Raw genomic sequence first — 23726 nt, forward strand, 5'->3', positions numbered from 1 at the left:
TAAGACATATACCACCATGACCAGATCAAACTTCTCCAAGAACGAATAGATCGCAGAATGTATTGTCAAAGGTGGCTGGAATCACTTGGGTGTTGGCATGGTTTCTGGGCTGTATGGCTGTGTTCTAGCAGCATTTTTTCCTAAAGTTTTGCTTCCACCTGTACCTGACATCTTCAGAGGATCATTATGATGCAAGATTATGGCCATACAGTCCGCAAACCACACAACACCTCAGATCACACAATGCCCCAATCACCTTATTCCAACATCTGATTCAGTCCGTCTTCAGAAACTTGTCTTCCAGATAAGGAGAGTAATGGTAACACAAGGGGAGAACTTTACCTAGGTCTTAGACAACTCAGCTGAGCTATTGTGACAAAAGGTGTGATGGAAGAATATTGCCTGCATTTGTGTGTGCAAAACTATGGGTGGTCTGGAGTCTTAGGACATGTCCTGGGGAGTTCCAATAAAAGGGTGCATGTGACCCGCACTTTGCTGATCCTGATCTGTGCCACTGCCCTAATTTTGAAGAAGCAGAAACATGTTGGGGGCGGAGAATGAAACGGGACTCCATTTCCCACTTAGATAGCTGTGATTCTGACTGGAGACGCTCATGCACATACACAATTGTGGTTTAAAACAGCCTCGCTAAATGATAAAATGCATTCAATTTAGCATGCAGTTTTTACCTGATCTCAGCATGTTTCTTCTCTAACCAGATCTTATTGGCCTTGGAGCTATATATAGCCACAGAGCTTTCCTAGGGTCTCCTGTGTCTATCTGTCAACAAGGTGAAGCATATCCAAGTCCATTACCAGGGAATTCCAATCTGTTCTTTCAGGTACATGCACATAATTAATTTGCTTTGTGGCTGTTGTGAATTTTCAAAGGAGCCAGGGCCATTTTTGTGACCAGAAGGTAAGGGCTGGGATAGAAGGAACACACAGTACACAACATCTCTGCAGGTAATTGCATAAAACGTTAGCTTTTAAAAAATTGGTGTGTGGATTTTTTAGTCCACCATCTTGTGAAGAAGCAGTCGCTTACAATTTCAGGATACTGAACACTTTTGCCAGTTTTATCTATCAAGCCTTGTCAAGACCAGGTGATCTCATAAGGAACGAAAAATTTACACCAAGCCCTTAAGGCTCTTGCATTTCTTTTTTAATTGCTTTAGTACATCTTTTCAGACAATAACAATAAAAACTACAACAGTACCTTTTTTAGGCTACAGTATATTGAAATGTAACTTTTTACACTATGATCCAGTGTCCAATTATATTTACATTCAATTGTTAATAAACATCAACATTTACTTCAAATATGCTTAGAATTGTGCTTTTGTAGGTTGAGCAAGGGCAAATTTTAAATATGAAACATACTGAAATCACTCTTCTACCTGCAAAGCTCACAAATGTTACTTTTAGGGGAACTACATTAACATTGTTTAATTTGTCTATTTTGTTTTATTTTGCTTCCTCTTTAATTAATTTATCATTTATTATTTTGCATATATTATTTATTGTATTTACTTATGTTATGAGCCACCCTGAGTCCTTTCGGGGAGATGGGTACAAGATATAAATGATGACGATCAGGCCTGTAGCCGAGGGGGGGGGGTAGGGGTTCAACCCCCCCCCGAAAAAAATTTCTGGCTACGGCCTTGACGATGATGGTATTGTTGTTGTTGTTGTTGTTGTTAGTATGACCGCTCCTTAAACCCTCCAGCCAACATGATGAACAGTCAAATTGACCAAGGAACTTTGGGAGCAATAGCCCACATTTCCAAGCCTATTTTTTACCATGTCAGGCTATTGGTTGTTCGTTCAATAGTTGTTTTATGTTGTTGTTGTCTTATGATGCTGTTTTATAAATTTTATTGTGCTATATTTTAACTATGTTTGACCGGGCTCATCCCCATGTAAGCTGCCCCAAGTCCCTTCAGGGAGATGGTGGCAGGATACAAAAATAGCATTGTTGTTGTTGTTGTTGTTGTTGCTGTTATTATTATTATTATTATTTGACAATTCCACATTCAGATCTAAGACAAGAGTTTCCTCTGCTTACCATGTGTAATATTATATAGATAACTCCAACTAAGTATCTATGGTAGGGATATGAAATCTTTGATATGTGTTCTGTTGTTGTTATCTATTCTCTTACTGTGATTCTGTTTAAAGAGCTAACTTTTTACTGAGAGAGAAGATGTGTAATGTATGTGCCTTTAAGTCAACTGTCTACTTATGATGACTCCATAAATTTAATAGGTTTTAAGACAAGTTATATCCAGATATGGTTTCGCCAATTTGTTCCTCTGAAATATAGCTCACAGGACCTGGTCTCTCATCCAAGCACTCCAACAGTGAGCCCCCGATGGCACAGTGGGTTAAACCCTTGTGCCAGCAGGGCTGATGACTTGAAGGTTGGGTTGCTGACCTGAAGGTTGCCGGTTTGAATCCAACCTGGGGAAAGTGTGGATGAGTTCCCTCTATCAGCTCCAGCTCCATGCGCGGACATGAGGGAAGCCTCCCATAAAGATGGTAAAAACATCTAAAAACATCCTGGCATCCCCTGGGCAACATCCTTGCAGACGGCCAATTCTCTCACACCAGAAGTGACTTGCAGTTTCTCAAGTTGCTCCACACACACACACACAATCTAAGCACTTCCAGACTTAGGTAGGATCTAGTACCCTCAGGGTTTTGAGGAATAAAATGTTGTACCTGGTGCCAGGAATCTCAAGAAAGTAATCAGAAACAACAAAATATTTGTTTGGATTTGGTTTTTTTAAAAATGCGAACCAAAGTAACAGATGATTCACTCTACTGACACCCCCCCCCCCACACACACACACACACCCCTTCCCCAGGACATGCCCTTTGTAAGGTGATAAAACAAACACAATCAGTACAAAACCACAAGTCAAGTCTAAGATACCCCTTGGTCCTGAATTCCAGGTCCTTCTACAAGAGTGGATTCCCACTCTTGTTGCAATACAGTGTTGCAGCATCATTAAAGCCAGAGTCTGGAAATGTTATTTTGCAAGCTATAACTTCCACAATGGCTACGCTAGCTAGGAAAGTCCAAGAGCTGCAGTAAAAAAAAATTCCACAATCTCTATGGAACATTAAAAAACAGATCTCATGACCTATTCAATGATTCACCACTGAATGTGGTACTAAAAGAGGCTTGGCCTAAGCCTTTTGATTTGTAGTTATACAGAGAGCCAGCAAAGATAAAATAACATGGACAAACTTCTTGGCAAATTGTCCTTCATTCAAATATCAACTTAGGCCCCATCTACACTGTTCTGGTACAGCTGTACCAGGAGCTCCAGCTTCTTTTTCTTTCTTTGAGTGTTTGCATGCATTCCAAGGTTCCATGCATTTTGCAATAAGGTGGCTTCCCTTGGTTTGCAAGTATAGGGCCAATGACCCATCAATCATCATTAGGTTCTTTAGTTCCACCCCTTTTTCTGAGTTTAGGAGGGGAAAAATGGACCTCTAGTTCAGTTCACAAAGAGAAGCCTTTCGTACAGGATGTGAATCAGTTCCACCTGTAGAAAGCTTCGTCTTTTATAGCTTTTGCTGGAGGAATTCAGTCCCACAGCTCTACAGAGAACTACAGCTTTTTGCTGGGGGAATTCAGACCCACAGCTCTACAGAGAAGCATAGCTTTTTGCTGGGGGGATCCAGTCCCACAGCTTTACAGCCAGCCTTCGCTGGGAATTGAAGACCTTCTTTCCTCTTGGAAATCTACAAAAAGACTCTGTTCTGTAAGGACCACTCGTGGCAGCCATAATGCAATTTGGACCGGCTGTAGGGGCCCATGCCAACAGAGCCTAATACAGATTGCCTAGGTAAAGGTCAAGGATTTCCCTGATTGTAAAGAAACAGTTCATGAAGATAGTTACCTGTCCCTTGTAGACAAGATTAAGAAAGCCATGAGTTGATTCAGCCTTGAAGCACTAATAAAGAACTTTGTTAAACTTTCCAAGTTTCTAAAGACTTTGTTTAGGGAAATCTATAGGGCCTCTAATCCGAGGCACCCCCGGCGTCCCGTTGGGCATACAGAACACGTCCTGTCTACAGACCTTTTAACGGGCCCAGCGCGTGACAGAACATACACTGACCATATAATCCATTTTCTGAATGCAGATTATTTGCTTTAAACTAGATTATATGGCAGTGTAGATGGGGTGTCACTTTCTTGTTAGTGAATTATTCTACACAACCTCCTATGAACAATATCCATTTAGTTGCTCACCTCATGCCCTTACTTCAAAGCTAGAATTAATCCTCAAAGCATTTTTTCCCCTCTCCTCCAAAGCACATTTGAAATTTTAATGTTTTTCCATCCTTGGGTCAAGTATTAATTTAAGCAGGTTCTCCTGCTGCCTGCTGGATGAACAATATAATGCAAAATATCAACAGGAGAAACAGCGTGTGTTTGGGAGCAAAGCAAAAATAGAGTCCAAGGAAAACGATTTCACATTTCAGGAAGTATAAATTATAAACACACTGCATTTTCTTTCATGGCTTCCAAAACCCGGTAAAAAGCCAATAAGCAGAAATTAACTGAATTAAAAGGAAATAATAGTGAAGGTTATTTTTCACTGAGTAACTGTAAGTCCTGGGTGGATTTTATGAAGGGGTTGTCAGCTTCCTGAAGTTCCTTTTGGCTGGCTTGAAGCAACTGGTATAACCGGGAAAGGGAATCTGGAGACTGGCTCTGGAGATGCTCAATGTCCATAGTTCTTGATTTGGCACATTCATTCACTGCTTTCTGTAACTGTAGCTGCAAAGGGAAGGAGAGGGCAGACCCCCCGAAGTTCAGTGAGAACCAGGGCCGAAATATTTTATCGCAGATAACCTGTGGAAATAAAGAGGTGGGGAGAAAAATATCTTTAGGAAGCAATGGTCTGCATATGCACACTTCCAGCTCCAACACTTCCAGCTCCAACACATCAGAGTAGAACAGAAGACAGAATCTTCCAAGAGAGCAAGAAGAGACAATGACAACATGCTTTGTTTCTCTGTGATGTGACCAAAAGAAGACCCTGGATGCATTTCTATTAGCGGATTATGTCCTAAATCTATTATGAGTTCAAATTGGAATAGACCCATTGAATCAATAGCAACTTGGTACATCACATACCTTACAACTTTACACAGATGAAAACTCTGGCTGAGGAACATCAGAGGATGAGTGAGATAACAAAAGTTATTAACAAGGAAAAAATTACAAACTTTGAGAGGCTACAACATTTTATTTTTGCTTCAGTCTATAATGAAGACCCCTTGTGGGAAGTTGTAGATGTAAATAAATAGAAGCTTTACCACTGTTTCTGAACCAAATATACCCTGCTATATAATAATGTGTCACTCAGATTTGTGTAATGGCTAACAGTAACTTTACTTCAGTTCAAAAGGTCAAATATAGCAACAATATATACAACTGTCTCTCTGAATTCTTACAGAAAACAGAGGAAATAAGCAGTCCTTTTAAACAGTCTTTAAAATATGCTTAATGCCTTAGAAATGATCAGGCTTCAGAGAGTTGGCAGCCATTTTCTCCCTGGCTGTTTCCAGTCAGTGCTCTCTTCACTCTCCAAGGTGAAAGTGGCAGTTAAAACCGTTTCTCTCAGCAGCAAGCTAGAGACAGTAGCCAATCAGAATTCTGGCTCCTGACATGTTCAGCCAGTCAGCTGCCGACACATCTCTTTCCAGTCAACCTATTACATCATGGTTTTGTTTTTACAAATCTCCACACCCCTGCCCTCCTCTCTTCTCTGCTGAGTTAACTGAGTGAGAAATACTTTGGCATTTTGAACTCAATTTGTAGCAAATGATATAAGCTAGGGGAAGGGGAGGGGGAGGAAGAGAATCTGGGACATTTTAAAAGAAGCAGAAAACATGAGATTATTCCAGATTGTTCCTGCCAATTGGGATCAACTGGAAAATAAGCTGTTGATTCAATGGGCCTACTCTTGGATTTAAATCTAAAAGTATAAATGCTAGCTGACATTGACAACAAACAGGATGCTTAGCTGAAGGACAATGATTGCATTCACACTTCTCAATCCTTGACTCACAGCTGGTCTCCATATTGTATCTGCTGTAGAAATGCCACATATCATAAAAAGAGAACCTTGGCTATGCCAACTCCCAGTTTGTGTGTTGGTCTAGAATTGTGAAAGACCAGAGTTACTTCCCCACTCAGCTAGGGAAACCTGTACGGCTGTCCTGAACAATCCGTGACCTTCCAGGTGTTTGGAATGCCAACTCTAAGAAGTCCTAGCTAGCTTGTCCAATGCTAGCTAAAGTCCAAAACACCTGAAGGGCCACAGGTTGTACAGGTCTCCCATAGGGTGAACTTAAAAAGTCATATTCTTGGACTAAGAGGAAGCCAATGGCAAGCCTATAATAGGGTCACTATACGTCAGAGATGACTTGAAGGCACATAACAATACATACTGTCTGGTAGACACTTTATACCCATCCAGCTGTTATTGAACTACAAAGTTGTATTTAGCTGCCATAGTTGATGGTGAAGAATGATATAAGTTTTCATTCAACAATATCTGGAAGTCCACAGATTATTACATCTGACCCAGGCATGTAGCCGGGGGGGGGGGGGGGGGCTTGAGGGGCTTCAGCCCCCCCCCCCCCCCGAAATTCTCATGGTGGTTCGCGAAAAGGCCTTACTGGTGCATTATTTAAACTGTTATGTTTATTCATATCATGATCTGATCACCATACTCAATATATCCCATATGCATGGGGGTATTGGGGTAATGATACAAAAGGTTTGCTAGGCTAGACTCTCTTTCACTCAGACTCAGCCCCCCCCCCAAAACTCAGCCCCCCTGAACCCCCTCCTGAAAATATCCCCCCCCCCCGAAACGAAATCCTGGGTACGGGCCTGATCTGACCCATACATACTTGCTAAGGAATGCAATCTCATTGCATGAAGACATTTCGTACTTTCTTTTCAGCAACACTGATTACCACAGGAACATCTGAGTAATATAACAAAACCCTGAGACTACATGAACTTTACTCGATGCTACAGCTAGGAACAAATCTCATCATGTGTGTCTGGATAGGGAGATACTTGTTAACATTATCTCACTGCTGAGAATTACCATGGAGCCACCTCTTCAGATTCTGCTCGTCTTCACAGAAAAGCATTTTGCCTGATTTGAAATTCTGTCTAACCATTAGATTTGTGGGAGCTTATTCATACAGGAAAGCTGCCACATCGAGTGACGTGCAAGAAGATGTGAAGAAGCCCTTAATGACCGTCACAGGTCCATTTATTCTCATCTGTGCAATAATGAGTATTTTAAAGGAGAGGCATGCACTGAGTAATAGAGAAATAATCCCTCGGTCACTCACTTGAAGGTTATTATTGGCTCTCTCTGCTCCGCATTTTTTGCTCCTCAGGTCGCACTTCGAAAAGCAATCAAAAAAATTACAGTCTTGGTCTCCGGTACAGTTCTGTTCAAGGATGTCTCTCATTTTGGGTTCAAAAAAAGCCATATCTACATCAATAGCAACCACCTGCAACCACAATAAGACATTCAAGGTTACACATACTTGAGACAAACCATCACACAAATTGCCACTTTCTCTTCTCTTTGTTGCTGAATCCTGTGACTGCTGATCCAAGCATTCCTTGATAAATGCAAGAGAAAATTAGAAATTACAAGCGGAAGAGCTTTTGCTGATGAGCTCTACAACTCCAGAGCTGGAAATCAAATAGAAAGTATTATGGTTGATAGTTGTATGACAGCAAAGAGCAATATTGTGTGGGAGATGGTTGAGAAAAAAATGTCTTTTCTCCTTGACAAGGAGAAAGCTTCCAGTGATGGTATGAATTTTGATTCTTTTATTCTAATCGGATTTATGTTTAAGCATATCTCCAAAACTCAAGGACATAGCAGTAGACTCACAAATTATCACTTGCTATTGCTTCATGGCAGAGCAAAAATCTCTAGACTCAGAATGCATCTAAACTGCCAAATTAATTCAGTTTGACACGGCTTTAACTGCCATGGTGCAATGCTGTGGAATTTTGGGAGTTGTAGTTTGGTGAGGCATCTGCATTTTTTGGCAGACAAGACCAAAGACCTTACAAAACTACCGTCTGTGAATCAATGCAAGCTGAGGTTCACTATGCTTGGCCTACTTTGACAAATGTTGGTTTCCAACCCTCTGAATCTGACCAAATGTGCTCTGATGTTCAGAGCGGCACTTAAAATCAGAACAGAACATAATCCACAGTTCATTTTGGATAAAAGACTGCAAAGCAAGGCTGGAATCTCCATATTATTGGACCCAAACAAGGTTGGTCAGTGCTGCGGGATAATAGAAGTAGTAGTTCATCAACATCTGAAGGTTTAAAAGTTGTCTGTTGTTGATGTTGAACACTGGGCAAGACTAGGAACCTGACATATGTATTTTGGCAGAGGTTCATTACAGACTGTGTATTTTAAGCAATGTCTCCTTCTTTCTGGTATCTGGTGAAGTTCCAGCCCAACAGTAGTGGCTGGAACTTCACTAGATAGTTGTCAAATACAATTGCCAGGTTGCAACTCATTTTGTCTGAAGCCGGACACTTGGTACCTGCTCCTTCTTCCTCTAGCCCCTACGTCCTGGTAGTTTCATCTGACCACTAACTCTGTAACACACTAAGCAATTGATGTGCAAGCATTAATGATTTAATTCCACACTGGTTTTATTTTTCATCCCTCTTTTTGCTGCCCTATCAGGTGCTGATCTTGCTCCAGGTGTTTGATTCCTATGTTCCTCAAGTATATTTGAGGTGCTCTGCTGCTTTATATATCATGATAAAAGCACTACTGGCATTCCACCAAAACAGTTGAGTTTCTGCCTTGTCCTATATCCCAGGGGCAGAAAGACTTGAGGTGTGAGGAATACGCTTTTCCAAAAAGCTATGGCACAGAGATACAGCAATCAAAGCCTGACACAGATTACAGACACTATTAATAAAAGCTTTCTGAGCCCAAGGATTTCTTGTGAGTGCCAGAACTGAAGAGAGCTCGCACACACGCGCACACACACACCACTTCTATCCTTCTTTCTGGTTACAAAGGCACCACATTCTGACATCAGTAGATGAGATTACATCTGCTAGGTACTTGCATAGAGCTCCATGTCCAGCAGGAAGACATCGCCTTTTCTTCCCTGTGCTGATTAGCATGGGGAAAGAGTGATGGCATGATGTCAATATGGACCAGTGGTTCCCAATCTTTCGTCCTCCAAATGTTCTGGGCTTCAGCTCCCACATTTCCTAATGGCTGGTAAGGTTGCTAGGATTTCTAGAAGTTGAAGTCCAAAACAACTGGAGGGTCAAGGGTTGGGAACCATCGATCTAGACAGTGGATTGGGTTGAATCAAACCCAATCCAACCATTTTAACTGCCACAAAGTCCTGGGATGCCCTGCAGTATCCCCAGACTTTTCCTAAAGTGGTAGCAAAGTTGGATTAAGGGGGGGGGGGGGATATTGAAGTCCCTATGCATCTTGAGGCAGACAGTAATGGATTTGAGGCGAGTCTTGGTTTTTCTGTTAATGTTGACTTTCCCTAAGAGTACTGACTCCCTACCACTACACAAAGGAAGTTGCAGCTTCTGTCAATGATATTGTCCTGCCAAATTCATGTTCACTCTGAGATGTATGAGCTGAGAATTCTAGTCTCTCGCCTGTCAGGACAACCTTTTCTTTTGCGACCACACATTTCACTTGAAAAATAACAAAACTGGGGGGAAGGCAGTTTGCACACCACAGCAATATGTCTAAAGAAGTCTATCACTCCGTGGATTTCTTCTTGAAAAGTTGACATGCCCTAAGGCCTTCCACAAGTTCTTGCAGGCTGTATCAGAAATATATCTGCCATGCACTGTGACTTCTTAAGAGTGTGTTTTCTTAAGAGAGGTGCAACTGAGGAAAAATAATCCTGCTATCGGATGCTGTTGTTAAGTCTGACAAGAATGCACGCAAGTGGGTCAGATTTTAATTGTGTCCCAACTGTTGTGATCTGTATGTGAAATGCTGCACCCATGATTTCCCAGGAAATTCAAGAAAAACAAAAAGTAAATAGAATTAGAAGAATTCTATCATGTCCTGGCTATTTCATTAGTTCACACACTGAAGAAAAATAATTGGTATATATGGCCCAATGTGGGATGATCTTAGGGGCAAATTATGTTCAAATAATAATAATAAACAATGAGTTCCTCAGTAGTTTTGCATTAGTTCCAGTATGAGCATCCACAAATTAGGAATGACCTCGATCCGTTTGCCCACCAATTGAAATTTAATTAATACAAAGGATGAGACAAATGCATTCATGTGATAGATGTATTTCCCAGTTTGTGCCAACACTATGAAGTAGCTGAGTAAAAACTGAAAAAAAGAGTTTAGGGTTAGTATGTCTTTGGGTTTGGTAGCAAAATGAATCACTTCTCTTTTTTAGCAGTTCTAAACCCTCTGCATAAATTCTACTGAAATTGGTGGACTGGTGCCAATCTTTGAGTCATTGGCTGTTGGACCACAGAGAGTTTCCTGGACATTTTAGCCAATGGTCAAAATATGGTATCAATTGAAAGAAAGAAAAATGCTGGTTCCACGCATCAGATAAATTGAAAAATGTTGCCCTTCAGGATTAATCTCACTGCTATCGGTTTCATCAGAATGCTGCCCATGTATTCTAATAATGTATTTTTAAAGTCAATGACACGCTTGAGCGTTCTGTGTGTTTCTTCCCAGTCGAGCAGCTCAGGGGTTGCTTCAACCACAAACCATCAACATGTCTTGCTCAGATGAAGCACAATGAGATACATGTACATTTCTATGGCTGGATCTACACTGCTATATAATCCAGTTCAAACCAGGTAGTCTGGATTTTATATGGCAGTATAGATTGAGCCTATGAGAACCATGAAGCCATAATAATAATAATAATAATAATAATAATAATAATAATAATAATAATAATAATAACAACTTTATTTTTGTACCCCACCTCCAAAGGGACTCAGGGCAGCTTACATGAGGATGAGCCCAATCAACATGGTTAAAATATAACATATTAAAATATCTAAACAACAGAAAATAGAAAACACAACATTATAACAAAATATAAAAACAAAACATAAAACCAATAACCAATTAGCTTCATGATAATAATCATCTCCTGGGCATAAGTAGGCAGACTGGTGCAAAAACAATTGTGAGGATAGGGCTGATGGATAAAGTGGATAGGTCATATGGCAGCAATAGGGATAGAGGGCAGTATAAGATAGAGCATTATAACTTTGGATATAGAGCAATAGTAAAGGGCGAGGACAAGATTTTGGATACTAATTGGGGCAAAGCTATCTGGGAGATTGTCTAGTCAAACATCCAGTCTTTAGATTGTGGATGACAGCCATGGTACTGCCTTACAAATGCAGGATTCTTTTGTTTTATTGGGAAAAAGTGCATTCAAATGTGGCGAAAGTTGCTCTGTAGCAACCCTATTAGATCTGACTCAACATATGTGAAGCAAAGCAGATGCAGGAAAATTCTCCTCCAGTTAATAAGTCAAATCTTCGGGTGATTTTTTCTCTCTCTCTTTCCCATCCATTCCCTTAGTTCTAATTATCCACCTGAATAAATATAAAAATAAATTGGGGAGTAAAAATAAGCCTACGCCTTTAAGTGACTACATGCTTAAACTTTGCAGAGCACTTTCAAGTCAGAAGTTCTTTGTGCATACTTAATAAATACTGAGACTGTTGGCAGCCTCACTAATGAATGGATTCTGCTTTTCCTCTGCAGGAAGAAATTAATTTGCTCTAAGTTAAACTGAAAATATGATTTGAAGACCCTTCTATAGAAGTCTTTTCTTACCAAAACTCCAGCTGAGATCTACATTGAGTTGGATTTCTATTCTTCCTGAACTTCAAAGACTCAACAGGTGTGGAATGAATAGCAACATTCCTGAAAACGTAACTTACTTTCAAGACTATATTCCTCTCTTACCTTATCTTGAAATTCAACAACAATAAAAGCCATACTATCTTTAACAAAAGATAAGCTTAAGTACTGCACCCAGGCCTGTTATTTATGTTCTCAAAGGAATACAGATCTGTGAATCATCATTCTCACCACCACTATTACCAACACAAACTCCATTTTCACTGCTGAGCGGCTAGTGCTATTGTGTATGTTGACCAAAATTAGGGGCCCTTTCATGCAACCCAATTACAGCTTTGTAATCCCAATTCAATGGCCATCATTCCATCTTATAGAGTCATGGGATTTATAGGCCTCTAAGGCACTGGTATTCTCTGGTTGGTAATTCTAAATACACTTCCCTAAACTGCAAAACCCAGAATTTCAGAAAATCTTACCAAGGCAACCATAGTGCTATAACCGTGTAGTTTGAAAAGGGACACAGAACTTTGGAAATTTACTTCTGGAGAAAAGATAACTCTTGGAACTTAACAATTTAACAATTTAACATCACTGCTACATAAGAGAAGATGTCAGTGGGCTTATAGATAACCTATAGTTCTCAGAAAAAAATAGGGAAAACCCTAAAATAGGAAAACAGTACAACACAGACTGAGGGCCTCTCCAGACAGGGCTTTATCCCAGAAGCATCCGCATTTCAAAAACACGACTGTTCCTGGGGCCCTGTCCATACACAGCCAAAAAGCATGTGTTTTCTGGGGTGGGTGTCCAGATGTTCTTCTGGCACTGGCCCGGGAGAACACCTGGAGACTCTACCCCCCTCCCCAAAAGCTCTAAAACCACTTTTTTAAAAAGAAAGTACTTACCCAACCTCTATTGCAGAGCTGTGGCAACTCTCCTGGTGCGATCCCCCCCCCCCCCCATGATCCTCCCTGGCATGCCATTTCTATTCACCAGGAGAGCTACCACAGCTCTCCAATGGAGACTGGGTAAGTACTTTTATTTTTTTTAAAGGGGGTTAGGGCTTTTGGGTAGAGGGTTGGAGTTCCCACAGTTGTCCAGACACCACAAGTAGTGGGTTTATCCGCGCCTTCCAAGAAGGTGCGGAATAAACCCCTTATCAAATTAATTCACCACAAACCAGGGTTTTCCTGGTTTGTGCTGAGTTAATTCAGGATTGCCCAGAATATTGTCTGGACAGCCCCCTTTTATTGCGGAAGTTTCTGCAATAAAGGGGCTGTCTAGATCCACCCCAAGCCTGCTCTATAGCTACAGAATGCTTACTAACCATGGTATCAACAGGCCTATTCCACTTTTCAATAACTCATTGGAAGTCTTTTATATTCCAATTTCCAACTCAGTTCTGGATGTCAATTATTACATGGTCAAAAAACACTATCCAAGTGAAAGAGGTATCTAGGCTTGGAGGAATGTCAAGATATAGCACACAAAATAATATTTAAAGGAAGAAAGGTGAAAACGTGAAAGGAGAATTGTAAATTAACATATTGAGTAACCCTAAGAAGGCTCTATTGGGGAGCTAGAATAAACAACTGGGGGGGGGGGGATGAAATGGAGTGAACTATCCTAGAAAAGGACATGGTGGTTGGATGAAATCCTCAACAGGAGCACTTTATAGTAAGTTGTTGCAGGATTCACTTGTTCAGAATAACTTTAATTGAGTTTGGCATGTTGCTTGAATGTTTACAAAATATTTTGCTGCAATCATAGTGTGATGCTGAAAAAGAAAATAGACTTTGAGATGAGCGATCTGGATCATAAAGTATGCTAGGATTAAATTTCCACATCAGGCCAATTTGAAACACATTGGGCATACAGCACTTTGCACATGTGTTATCAATGAAGAAGAAGAAGACCTCTTAGAATTTCAGTTGTACTCTCAACTTTATTTATATGAATACAAATTAATGATAAATTTAGTCATCAAGACCGTAGTCCTTACTTACCGTCAGGTCATTTCGGATGGCAAAATTTTCAGGTTTGATGTCACAGAGATGAAGCCGGTGAGAGAAATCATTGTCAAAGTGTTTCACCATATCCAAAAAGCTTATTGCTATTTCAGTGATGGCCTTAGCCTTATTTCCAATCCCAGAGAAGGAGGCACCAAGAGCATCTTCAACTGAAAACAATGTTTTGTGCCAGGCGTGTCCTGCAGTCAGATATTCCACAGCATAGAAGTGGCCGCAAGAGCCAATGACCCTTAGGACATGTTTACTGAAATCTTGCAATACACTAAAGTAAATATATTCTTCTTGTTGGAGTAAGGACCACATACTTGCTAGCTGTGCTTTCCAGTGTGGACCTCTCCTCTTAGTCCACAAAGGTCCCATTGTGTTATTAGGAAGGTCTAAGCCTAGAACGTTCTTGATTTCCAAAGCAACCATCAGAAGCAATTCAGCCTCTGGAACACCTTGTGATTCCAGCTCCTCCAGAAAGCCAAGGTGGTGGTAGCTCGAGAATATTTCATTTTTGGATTTCAGAATCACCGGACGGCCTCTCCAGTCAGCCTGGATGACTTTCTTACCTCTTTCATAATAAAGGCAACGTGTATATATCAATTTCTGTGCCACACACAGGTCTTCACAAAGATCTCCTGTCAAGGCTCCTTTCCTGTAGTCGAGACACTGGAGAAATGTGAGAAGAAACAATTGATAACAGAAAGGAACTATTTCCCACCACTCTGAGAACTGGGGAGAGGAAGAATCATTTTAGGACCTTTTATATCTAAAAACAGATTTTTCATCTCTCTCTGATTCATACAAAAGAAAAAAGGTCAGGTCCAAAATGAGAAAGCTTAAGTAACTATTTTTATTTCCTACAGAAGTGATAAGTTGTAAGAGTCCAATAAACTGTGACTCAGGCCCCTTCCACACATCTGAATAAAATCCCAAATTATCTGCTTAGAACTGGGATATATGGCAGTGTGGACTCAGATATCCCAGTTCAAAGCCGTTATTGTGGGATTTCCTACCTTGATCTTCTAGATTTTATTGCTGTGTGGAAGGGCCCTCAGACCAGAGGTTGGGGACATGTCAAGATTTGCCCAGAAGGGTAAAGGCCTTGTGCTTTTTGCTCTAGAGCAGTGGTTCTCAACCTGGGGTCCCCAAATGTTTTTGGCCTCGAACTCCCAGAAATCCTAACAGCTGGTGAAGTGGCTGGGATTTCTGGGAGTTGTAGGCCAAAAACATCTGGGGACCCCAAGTTGAGAACCACTGCTCTAGAGCAATATGCATTCTCCAGATCTTTCAGCAAGAAGACGGAGCATTAAGTTCCACAAAGCAGAACGGTGTCATCTCTAGAGTCTCCTCTCTCCACCCATTGGTTTTCTCTCTTCTACACAGACATATAGTGGTCAGTGTTAGAGTAGAAGCTCACTGAGAAGTCTGCGTATGTGACCACAGTCAGATGCACAACAATGGCATCATCCTCCAGAATGTCCAATGAAAGCTTGAGGGGTCCTATAGGATACCACAACATTGTGACCCAGGCTGTGGGCAAGATGTCCATGTTCTCCACCACCCGCTATATAGCTGTTCATGGGAAAGTAGTATAAAAATGTTTGGTTTTCAGGGGTTTTCAGGGGATGTTGATGGCTAGCATTGGTGACAAGATGCTCATCACCATTTCAGGTTTCAAATCAACATTCAATCAGCAAACGAAACCTCAAGTTTTAAAAACAAATATGCCCTTTATCGGATACCTATCTGTTCTGTTTAACAGAAGTCCATCCTATTTGGCAGTATTCTTTGTTTCAGTACTTTTTGGGCTACCTGAAGCAGAGTATTGACATTTCCCTGACCTCAATGTGCCAGGGATTCACATTTTTGCCCATTGCCTTCTTTTCTATAAGCTCTCCATGGCCTGGCAACCAATGGCCTAGCATTTCTCTATTTTGAACAATTGTTGGGTCAAAGTCCAGGTTAAAATAAAAGAACCATGGGAAGAGAGAGCAGCAGTGGGCTTGAAGTTGTCCATACACAGCTGGTTCATGAAGATTAGGCTGAGCATGGTCGCAGATCACCTGACTGCAGTCTTTTACATAATGGCAAGATATTTTGGATTTCTCATAATTATTTCTCAATTTTATATTATACATACATACATGCACATCTGCATCCTATTTTGCCCTGAGAAAAAAGCATTTCCAAATTTCTGTTAAAGCATAAACTGGCCCTCTTTATTTCTTTGGCACTCATAAAACTATCCAGCAGAAGAGATAAAACCCAAAACTCTGTTGAAAAGCAGTGGGAAAGATAAACATTGCAAATGGGAGTGTGGGGTTAGTGACAGCCCAGTTAGCTAGGAAAATAATAGCTAAACCACTCTGTTCCACCAACTAAAAAAGAAATTTGTGGTCAGAGGACAAACTCCTGTGGGTTTAACTAATTCATGGCAGAAGTTTTGCAAAAAAAATAAAAATAAATGAGACCTAGTCTGCCTCTTTGTTCATTCTAAGAGGAAGCGGCAGTAGATCATTTGTTTTCTATCATGCTGAAACTGTGCAGCATTTTGAAATGAAGAAAAAGAACAACAAACACATGCTTTTCTGCAATGATAGATGTTCTCTTCATTGTGTTGTTCAATCATCTGACATCCTTGAACAAAAAGTATTCAAAGTACACATCAGATATGCATGAATATTTCTAGATGGCTTGTGCATTGTGCGATTCAAACTGGGAAACCTAAAAATGAGATTGGTACACTGTAGTTATGTGGTCATCTCAAATGCATGAAAGCAAGATACAGGATTTCCCTCGTCAATCCCTTCCTCCACCCATAATTGTTTCCATCCCTCCATTTCTGGGCGTGTAGGCAGTCTGCATAACTGCTCACATTCAGACCTTCCAGAAGTGCAGCTGTGAAGTGTATTCTGGGCAGATCTCTGGAGAGGATGATGATCGCGGACAGGGAACAAGGCTGGGAGATGCAGAAAACTCCACAGACAGATATGTTGGCCTGGTAACAACATTCGCTTCAGTTCTCCCAGCTTCCCCCCCCCCCCCCCCACTTTATTCCAGCTAATGATTTCCCACACTGGGCTCCTTGAGAAATACTGGACACCAGAAAGTACAAGCCCCGTGGGTCCCTTGCATACCTCTCCAGGCTGCTTACCCATTCCCAGGCCTTTGCCATCGCTTGCCAAAAGGCTCTCCATGGGAAGAATGAAGAGAATGAAATTGCATCAGTTTCCATTTGCCCTGCTATGAATGCCATATTAAAGTTTTTACCACCAAAGTGTGGAGGTATGGATGTTCTGCTCCGGGCATCAGTGTCTTGGATCATCTCTACAGATCCTCCACCATTTCACAGAGAAAACTGGGATATGTAACTGAGGGACATTAGAAGCAAAAAGATTAATGAGGAATAATACACAAGCTAGGAGAGGCTGCAGCAGGTTTCTTTTGTCTAAATCAGTGCTACTCAACCTGTGTGTCCCCAGGTGTTTGGCCTACAACTCCCAGAAATCCCAGCCAGTTTACCAGCTGTTAGGATTTCTGAGAGTTGAAGGACAAAACATCTTGGGACCCAAAGGTTGAGAACCACTGCTCTAGACCTCCCAATGTTGATTCCTTTCTCAAACACCCCCCCCCCCCCAAATTCTGCTTCAAAACTCAACTTTGTTTATCAGCTGTTAGGATTTCTGGGATTTGAAGGCCAAAATATCTAGGGACTCACAGGTTGAGGACCGCTGGTATAAATCCATATGTAGGATAGGATTTCACCTACTCTGCCCCTCTTATCCAACTGAGTTACTTGAGGACAAACTGCGATATTTATACATTTTGAATTTTCAGTTTGGAGTCACTGGAGTAGGGTAATGTCAATGGGTGAAAGTGGAAGGAGAGAGTAACTGGGACATTTAAGAAACAGCTGAGAAAGTGTCATTACAGAAGATAAATTAAAACAGTCCCTGTCAAAACAGGATAGTTGGAAGGATTTATTTATTTATTTACTTCCAACATTTCTACCCCGTCCTTCTCAACCCCCGAAGTGGGACTCAGGGCGGCTTACAATGGCAGCAATTCGATGCCAACAACATACAAAAACACATTACAAACAGCATTATACAAAAAATAAAACATTAGATTAAAATACATTTAAAACATTATTATTCATCATAATGTCTCTGGCAACCATAATTAGGTATCATATTGTTGCTCCTCTGCAAAGGAGCATTCTCATTAGGAGCGTGGAAGGAGTCTTCTGTCTTGAGAAGCATTTGTTCAAGAGCCACCAGCAAATCTGAACTTCTCCTGAGAGAAACTTTTACCATTGTCTTCAGATTGCTTCCTTGTCCCTAGGCTTTAGAAATGACCAGAAAGACCAGGGGAGATGGTTTTTCAACCATTAGGAAGTACTTCAGGATAGCTGATAAGCCAGTGGGCAATATCTTTAGAAGCCTATCATCATCACCTACACATTACAAGATGGGGTCTTATAGCCTCCAACTGCCTTGATTTGGCAAAAAATATTCCCAGTTATTTCACTGTCACTTTTTCAGCTGCCTTTAAAATGTTCTAGTTTCTTTTTTCTTGTACCACTTTCCCTTCATCCTCCTTACTTCAGTTGCTACAAATGGAGTTTAAAGTAAACTCAGCAGCTGAGTAGAGAATCTTGTCTTTAGGTTGCTGTGAGTTTTCCAGGCTGTATGGCCATGTTCCAGAAGCATTATCTCCTGACGTTTCATCCACATCTATGGCAGGCATCCTCAGAGGTTGTGAGGTCTGTTGGAAAGTAGACGAGTGAGGTTTATATATCTGTGGAATGTCCAGGGTGGAAGAAAGAACTCTTGTCTGCTTGAGGCATGTGTGGATGTTGCAAATGACCACCTTGATTAGCATTTAATGGCCTTGCAGCTTCAAAGCTTGGCTGGTTGCTGCCTGGGAGGGTCCTTTGTTGGGAGGTGTTAGCTGGTCCTGAATGATTCTTGTCTGGAATTTCCCTGCTTTTTGAGTGTTGCTCTTTATTTACTTTCCTGATTTTGGCATTTTTAAAATACTGGTAGCCAGACCTTGTTCATTTTCATAATTTCCTCCTTTCTCTTGAAATTGTCCACATGCTTGTGGATTTCAATGGCTTTTCTGTGTATTCTGACAGTGGCCCAGCATTTCTGTGTTCTCAAATTATATGATGCATCCAGGTTAGTTCATCAAGTGGTCTGCTATGGCTGACCTCTCTGGTTGAGATAGTCTAGAGTACCTTTCATGTTCCTTGATTTGTGTTTGGGTGCTGCATTTGGTAGTCCCTATGTAGACTTGTCCACAGCTGCATGGTATACAGTAGACTCCTGCAGAGCTGAGAGGATCCCTCTTGTCCTTTGCTGAACGAAGTGTTTGTTGGATTTTCTTAGTGGGTTTGTCGATAGTTTGTATGTTGTGTTTCCTCATCAGCTTCCCTATGCGGTCAGTAGTTCCCTTGATGATTTGAATGCAATATTCCTGCTTCTTGGCAGGGGGTTGGACTGGATGGCCCATGAGGTCTCTTCCAACTCTTTGATTCTATGATTCTATGATGTATGGCAAGAACACTTTTCCTCTGTGTGGATCTTTGTCTTTACTCTCATGGCTTGTTGTTGGTCTTGCAGCTCTTCTGATGTCTGTGGTGGAGTATCCAATGACTTGTCCCTGGAGGTGCAGGCCAAAGCAAAGTGCTGTGGACATTCCTAGCTTGTTTTTACTTCCTCATTAATACATCTCATCCACTTGATACCACTCCGATGTTTGTTGGCCACTTTTTAATAGCAAAGAGGTATTTAACCCCTAGTTTTCCAGAGTCCTAGCCCCACACTCAAACAATTTCCCCATTCTTTCATAGGATTGCCACAAGTCAAATCTGATGTGATGACAATGGACAAATATTGAGGACATGAGTTTTTCAGAGTTCCTGTCTTGGGAAGCTCTGACCATGTCACAGTCTATATATATCAATCAAAGATAAAGAATGTCAAATGTTACCCAAATGTTCCCAATTATGAAACATGGTTCCAAATATATATTTTCCCCTGGAATTAATTTGCATACCCTACCAATCTCTAGAGTCCTCAGAGTCTCCTAAGGTCATGAATGCCTACGGCTAAACCAAAGAACATGAACAATAGAATGCATAAAATTGTAAAAGCCTTTTCTAGTTATGCCTCTGCAAAACTCTGTGTGTAGACACACAAAAACTGGATCATAATAATAGCAGTGGTTTTGCCTGAAGCTGTTCACTGATGCAAGTAGCCCAGCGTGAAGCATTTGAGTAAATATATATTTGAGTAAATGCCTGAACATCTGTTTTAGACCCAATTCCAAAAGCAAGTCATTATCCATTGTTATAATTGTTTACATTCTCTTTGTATTTTTTAACCACCCAGCACTTCTTTGACGTAAATTTAAAAAGCAGCGAATACTTCTGTTAGGCTAAAAAACAAGCAATCAACTATCGAGCAAAAGGACCAGGCTGAAGTTACAAATGACTACAGTGTTCTTTTTGGAAAAAAAATCAGACTCAAAGCATTTAATTTGCTTAACAATTTATGGAACAGACCTGCAAACACCCTGTATAATTCTGCCATGGATTCATCCCAAACCCCTCCAACTAGTCTCTTTGAAGCAAAGGCTGTTTAATTCTTATAGGACTGAACTGGCTTAAATGAAAAAGTACTCTGGCTTATCTGGTTTATGGACAAAGCTGTAAACAGCTTTTCCACTTCTGGGATTCAAGTTAGGATATGAGCCAAAGAAAATAATGCGGGTGTGATTCTCAAAGTTACGTCAGATACATCAGAATTATTCTGGACTTCCAGCTTTGCTCTGGAGGAAGCGGAAAATATTCCCTATTTCTGAGGTATCCAAGCTTCACAGCTGCCTGTCAGAAGAAAAGAATTCAGTCCCCTTACGCTTTCCAAGAAGTTGGCAAGGCTGCTACACTGCTGCACATAATTTGTCTTCGTTTATTATGCAGAACGCAGGGAAATTTATAGTCATCAATAGCTTGCTGCAGTAATAGATTATTTAATTTCCATTAAGCTCCCTTTCCCATTTAACAAAAGCTATTTAAAAAAGAAAAGAATTCAGCTTGTTATTTTAACCCTTTCTATTTCCTCTAGAAAGTAAAAAAATATATATCTCAGGTTACAGTCAATCTCACCATTATGAAACACAGAAATGCCCATAAGTCATATCTCAAATGACAACCATATCATTCAGATATTCCATTTTTAATTTTTATGTATACCAAATACATGCTCTATGCCTTTTGACCCAAAGGAACATTGTGCAATGAAGGATCGCTAGAAAGACACTACTATTTATTAATATTATGCTTCTGTTTTTTATATATTTGTGTGTAATAGAAAATATTGAAATAAAAATGTTGGTTTATCTTAGGCCCCTTCCACACAGCTGAATAAAATCCCACATTATCTGCTTTGACCTGGAATATATGGCAGTGTGGACTCAGATAATCCAGTTCAAAGCAGATATTGTGTGATTTTCTGCCTTGATGTTCTGGGTTATATGGATATGTGGAAGGGCCCTTAGAATCACAGAATTATAGAACTGGAAGAGACCACAAGGGCCATCCAGTCCAGCCCCCTACCATGCAGAAAATCACAATCAAGCACTCCTAACAGATCATAAATTTATTTCAAAATGAGATTCTGTGTTTAAAAGTACAATGACATGTGTTATATTTCAGTGCATCACAATTAATAAAGAAGAACTTTTTTGTGATGGAATGAAAATCACGCGTAACTCATGTCTTTACCAATCCATACACTGTCTTGCTAGAGAAAAGATATGATCAGTAAATAATGCAGAGCAACATATATATAGTCATGTGAACAGTTAGATTGACTCACACAATGTCCTTTTAAGAGAGATTCAAATGGTCCTTAGGTGTCCATGTGAAGGACCTTCTTCCAGCAGCCCAGAAGCAGAAATACAAAACTGACTTGGTAAGCTCCCTGCACAGAAAACCTAAAAATGTAACTGTTGCCAAAACTCCCAGGCTCAGCTAGCCTCTCGGGCATGGCCCAACCAATCAGATTTGGGTTTTGCATTTTTAAGTTAACACATTCACCAACTGATTTTACATGCTCCAACATCTTTTACTGACTAATCTAAAATAGTAACTCATCTTTTTTCTTAGATCAGTGGAGTTGGATATGGATTACAGGAGTTCTAGCTGACCAGTCTAACATCTCTGTCCACTGGGAAACCAAAAGTCTTCATTGCCATCTGCCTCTAAAATATTTTATCTCCCACACTCAGCTGCAGGATGCTCTGTCTTATATAATTGACAGTAACTGCTGCCTAAAAGGTATAAAACGCAGTCACGGTGGCAAATGCTTTGCAAGCAGCATATTATTTCCCTTAATCAGCAGTTTGACTTCTTTTGTTCTTTTACCCACACCTCAAGCATCAGTGTGGAAAGCCTGTCTCCCAGCGCCTTCCATCTCAAAACATTCACATCCTTCCCATTCTCAATCTCAGACATTTATGGCTCTCATAAGGTTCCAATCAAAAGACTGGTTGCTTATCATGTATTGGTTACAATTCAGCATGGAAGAAGCCAAGATGTTATAGTGGGCTGAACATTGGACAATGGCTCTGGAGACCAGAGTTTTAATCTCCACTCAACCATGGTTGGCCCGAAGTCTCTCTCTCTCAGCCTTAGAGAAAGGCAAAGACTGAGGCCCCTTCCACACAGCTAAATAAAACCACACATTTTCTGCTTTGAACTGGAATATATGGTCGTGTGGAATCAGATAACCAAGTTAAAAGCAGATATTATGGGATTTTCTGCCTTGATATTCTGGGTTATATGGCTGTATGGAAGGGTCCAAACCCTCTGTGGACAAATCTTGCCCAGAAAACTCTATGATAGTTGTGATAAGTCAGAAGCAACCTAAAGACACACAACAGAACAACAACAACACAGCAGTGGAACAAGACAAATGACAAAGAAAGGCACATGTCAAAAATGGGATTCATGTGTTGCCATGCCTGTTGCTGGCTGAACATTAAGGAACTGTTTTCTGTTGCATTCAAGCAGCAAGCAATGAAAATCCATCTTCCTTTCCCAAGGCAGTGCATTCCTACCCCGTTCTGTCAGAATGTGACCACACTACATAATTGCATCCCTTTGATACCATTTTAATGATCCTGGCTCCATTCTAGAGATTTCTGCAGTCTGATGAAACACTTAGAATTCTCTCCTGTGCAGCTCTTATGTCTTCACCCAAATTGCAGCACGGAATTCTAACTAACTCACAAAACTTAACATCCCGGGATTCCAAATAGGATGGAACCATGATTAAAGCAGTTTCAAAGTGCTATAATTGTGTAGTATTGATATATCCCAGGGCTGAAGCACATATCTCTCCTGATTTTTTTTTTAAAAAAAGAAGCCAGGAATATGGGTTGCAGCTATTTGCTAGAGCAAGGTTGTCTCACAAATGATGGATTATCTTCCATCCATTGTGCAGGGGTAAGGCATTATCATTATCTATAGCCAACCCAAAAAGAGGGATAATCCAGTCGAAACATAGAATATGTTCAGTAAAAAATTTAAAGCTTTGGTCTAAATTACTTGCTACAGCCAGGGGGAAGCTTATGGCTTCCATGTCAACAGGACAGTAAACCTTTGAGTTGTAGAGGAACTTTCCAAGGTTTTGAACACTAGGCTCAAATTAGGTATAGCGCCTTGGTTAACTCCTCTGAAGTTTGCAATA

The 23726-nt window shown here is 40.6% G+C and overlaps 1 protein-coding gene across 2 annotated transcripts in view; it reads right to left on the minus strand.

Annotated features, from left to right (window-relative positions):
• Positions 1 to 3096: 3096 nt before the first annotated feature.
• The window catches only part of DIPK1C (divergent protein kinase domain 1C), a 36129-nt gene continuing 15499 nt past the window's right edge, over positions 3097 to 23726 (minus strand). The window contains exons 2-5 of one of the 2 annotated variants that reach the window (XM_060774982.2): positions 17236 to 17336; positions 13954 to 14631; positions 7401 to 7565; positions 3097 to 4872 (exon numbers count right to left, since the gene is read on the minus strand). In XM_060774982.2, coding sequence (XP_060630965.2) covers positions 4606 to 4872; positions 7401 to 7565; positions 13954 to 14631; positions 17236 to 17274 — 1149 coding nt within the window. In that variant the 5' untranslated portion in view covers positions 17275 to 17336 and the 3' untranslated portion in view covers positions 3097 to 4605. The remainder of the gene's footprint in view (positions 4873 to 7400; positions 7566 to 13953; positions 14632 to 17235; positions 17337 to 23726) is intronic. The other variant, XM_060774981.2, reaches the window with a different exon arrangement.

Source organism: Anolis sagrei, chromosome 4 (assembly GCF_037176765.1).
Source record: "Anolis sagrei isolate rAnoSag1 chromosome 4, rAnoSag1.mat, whole genome shotgun sequence".
NCBI lineage: Eukaryota > Metazoa > Chordata > Lepidosauria > Squamata > Dactyloidae > Anolis > Anolis sagrei.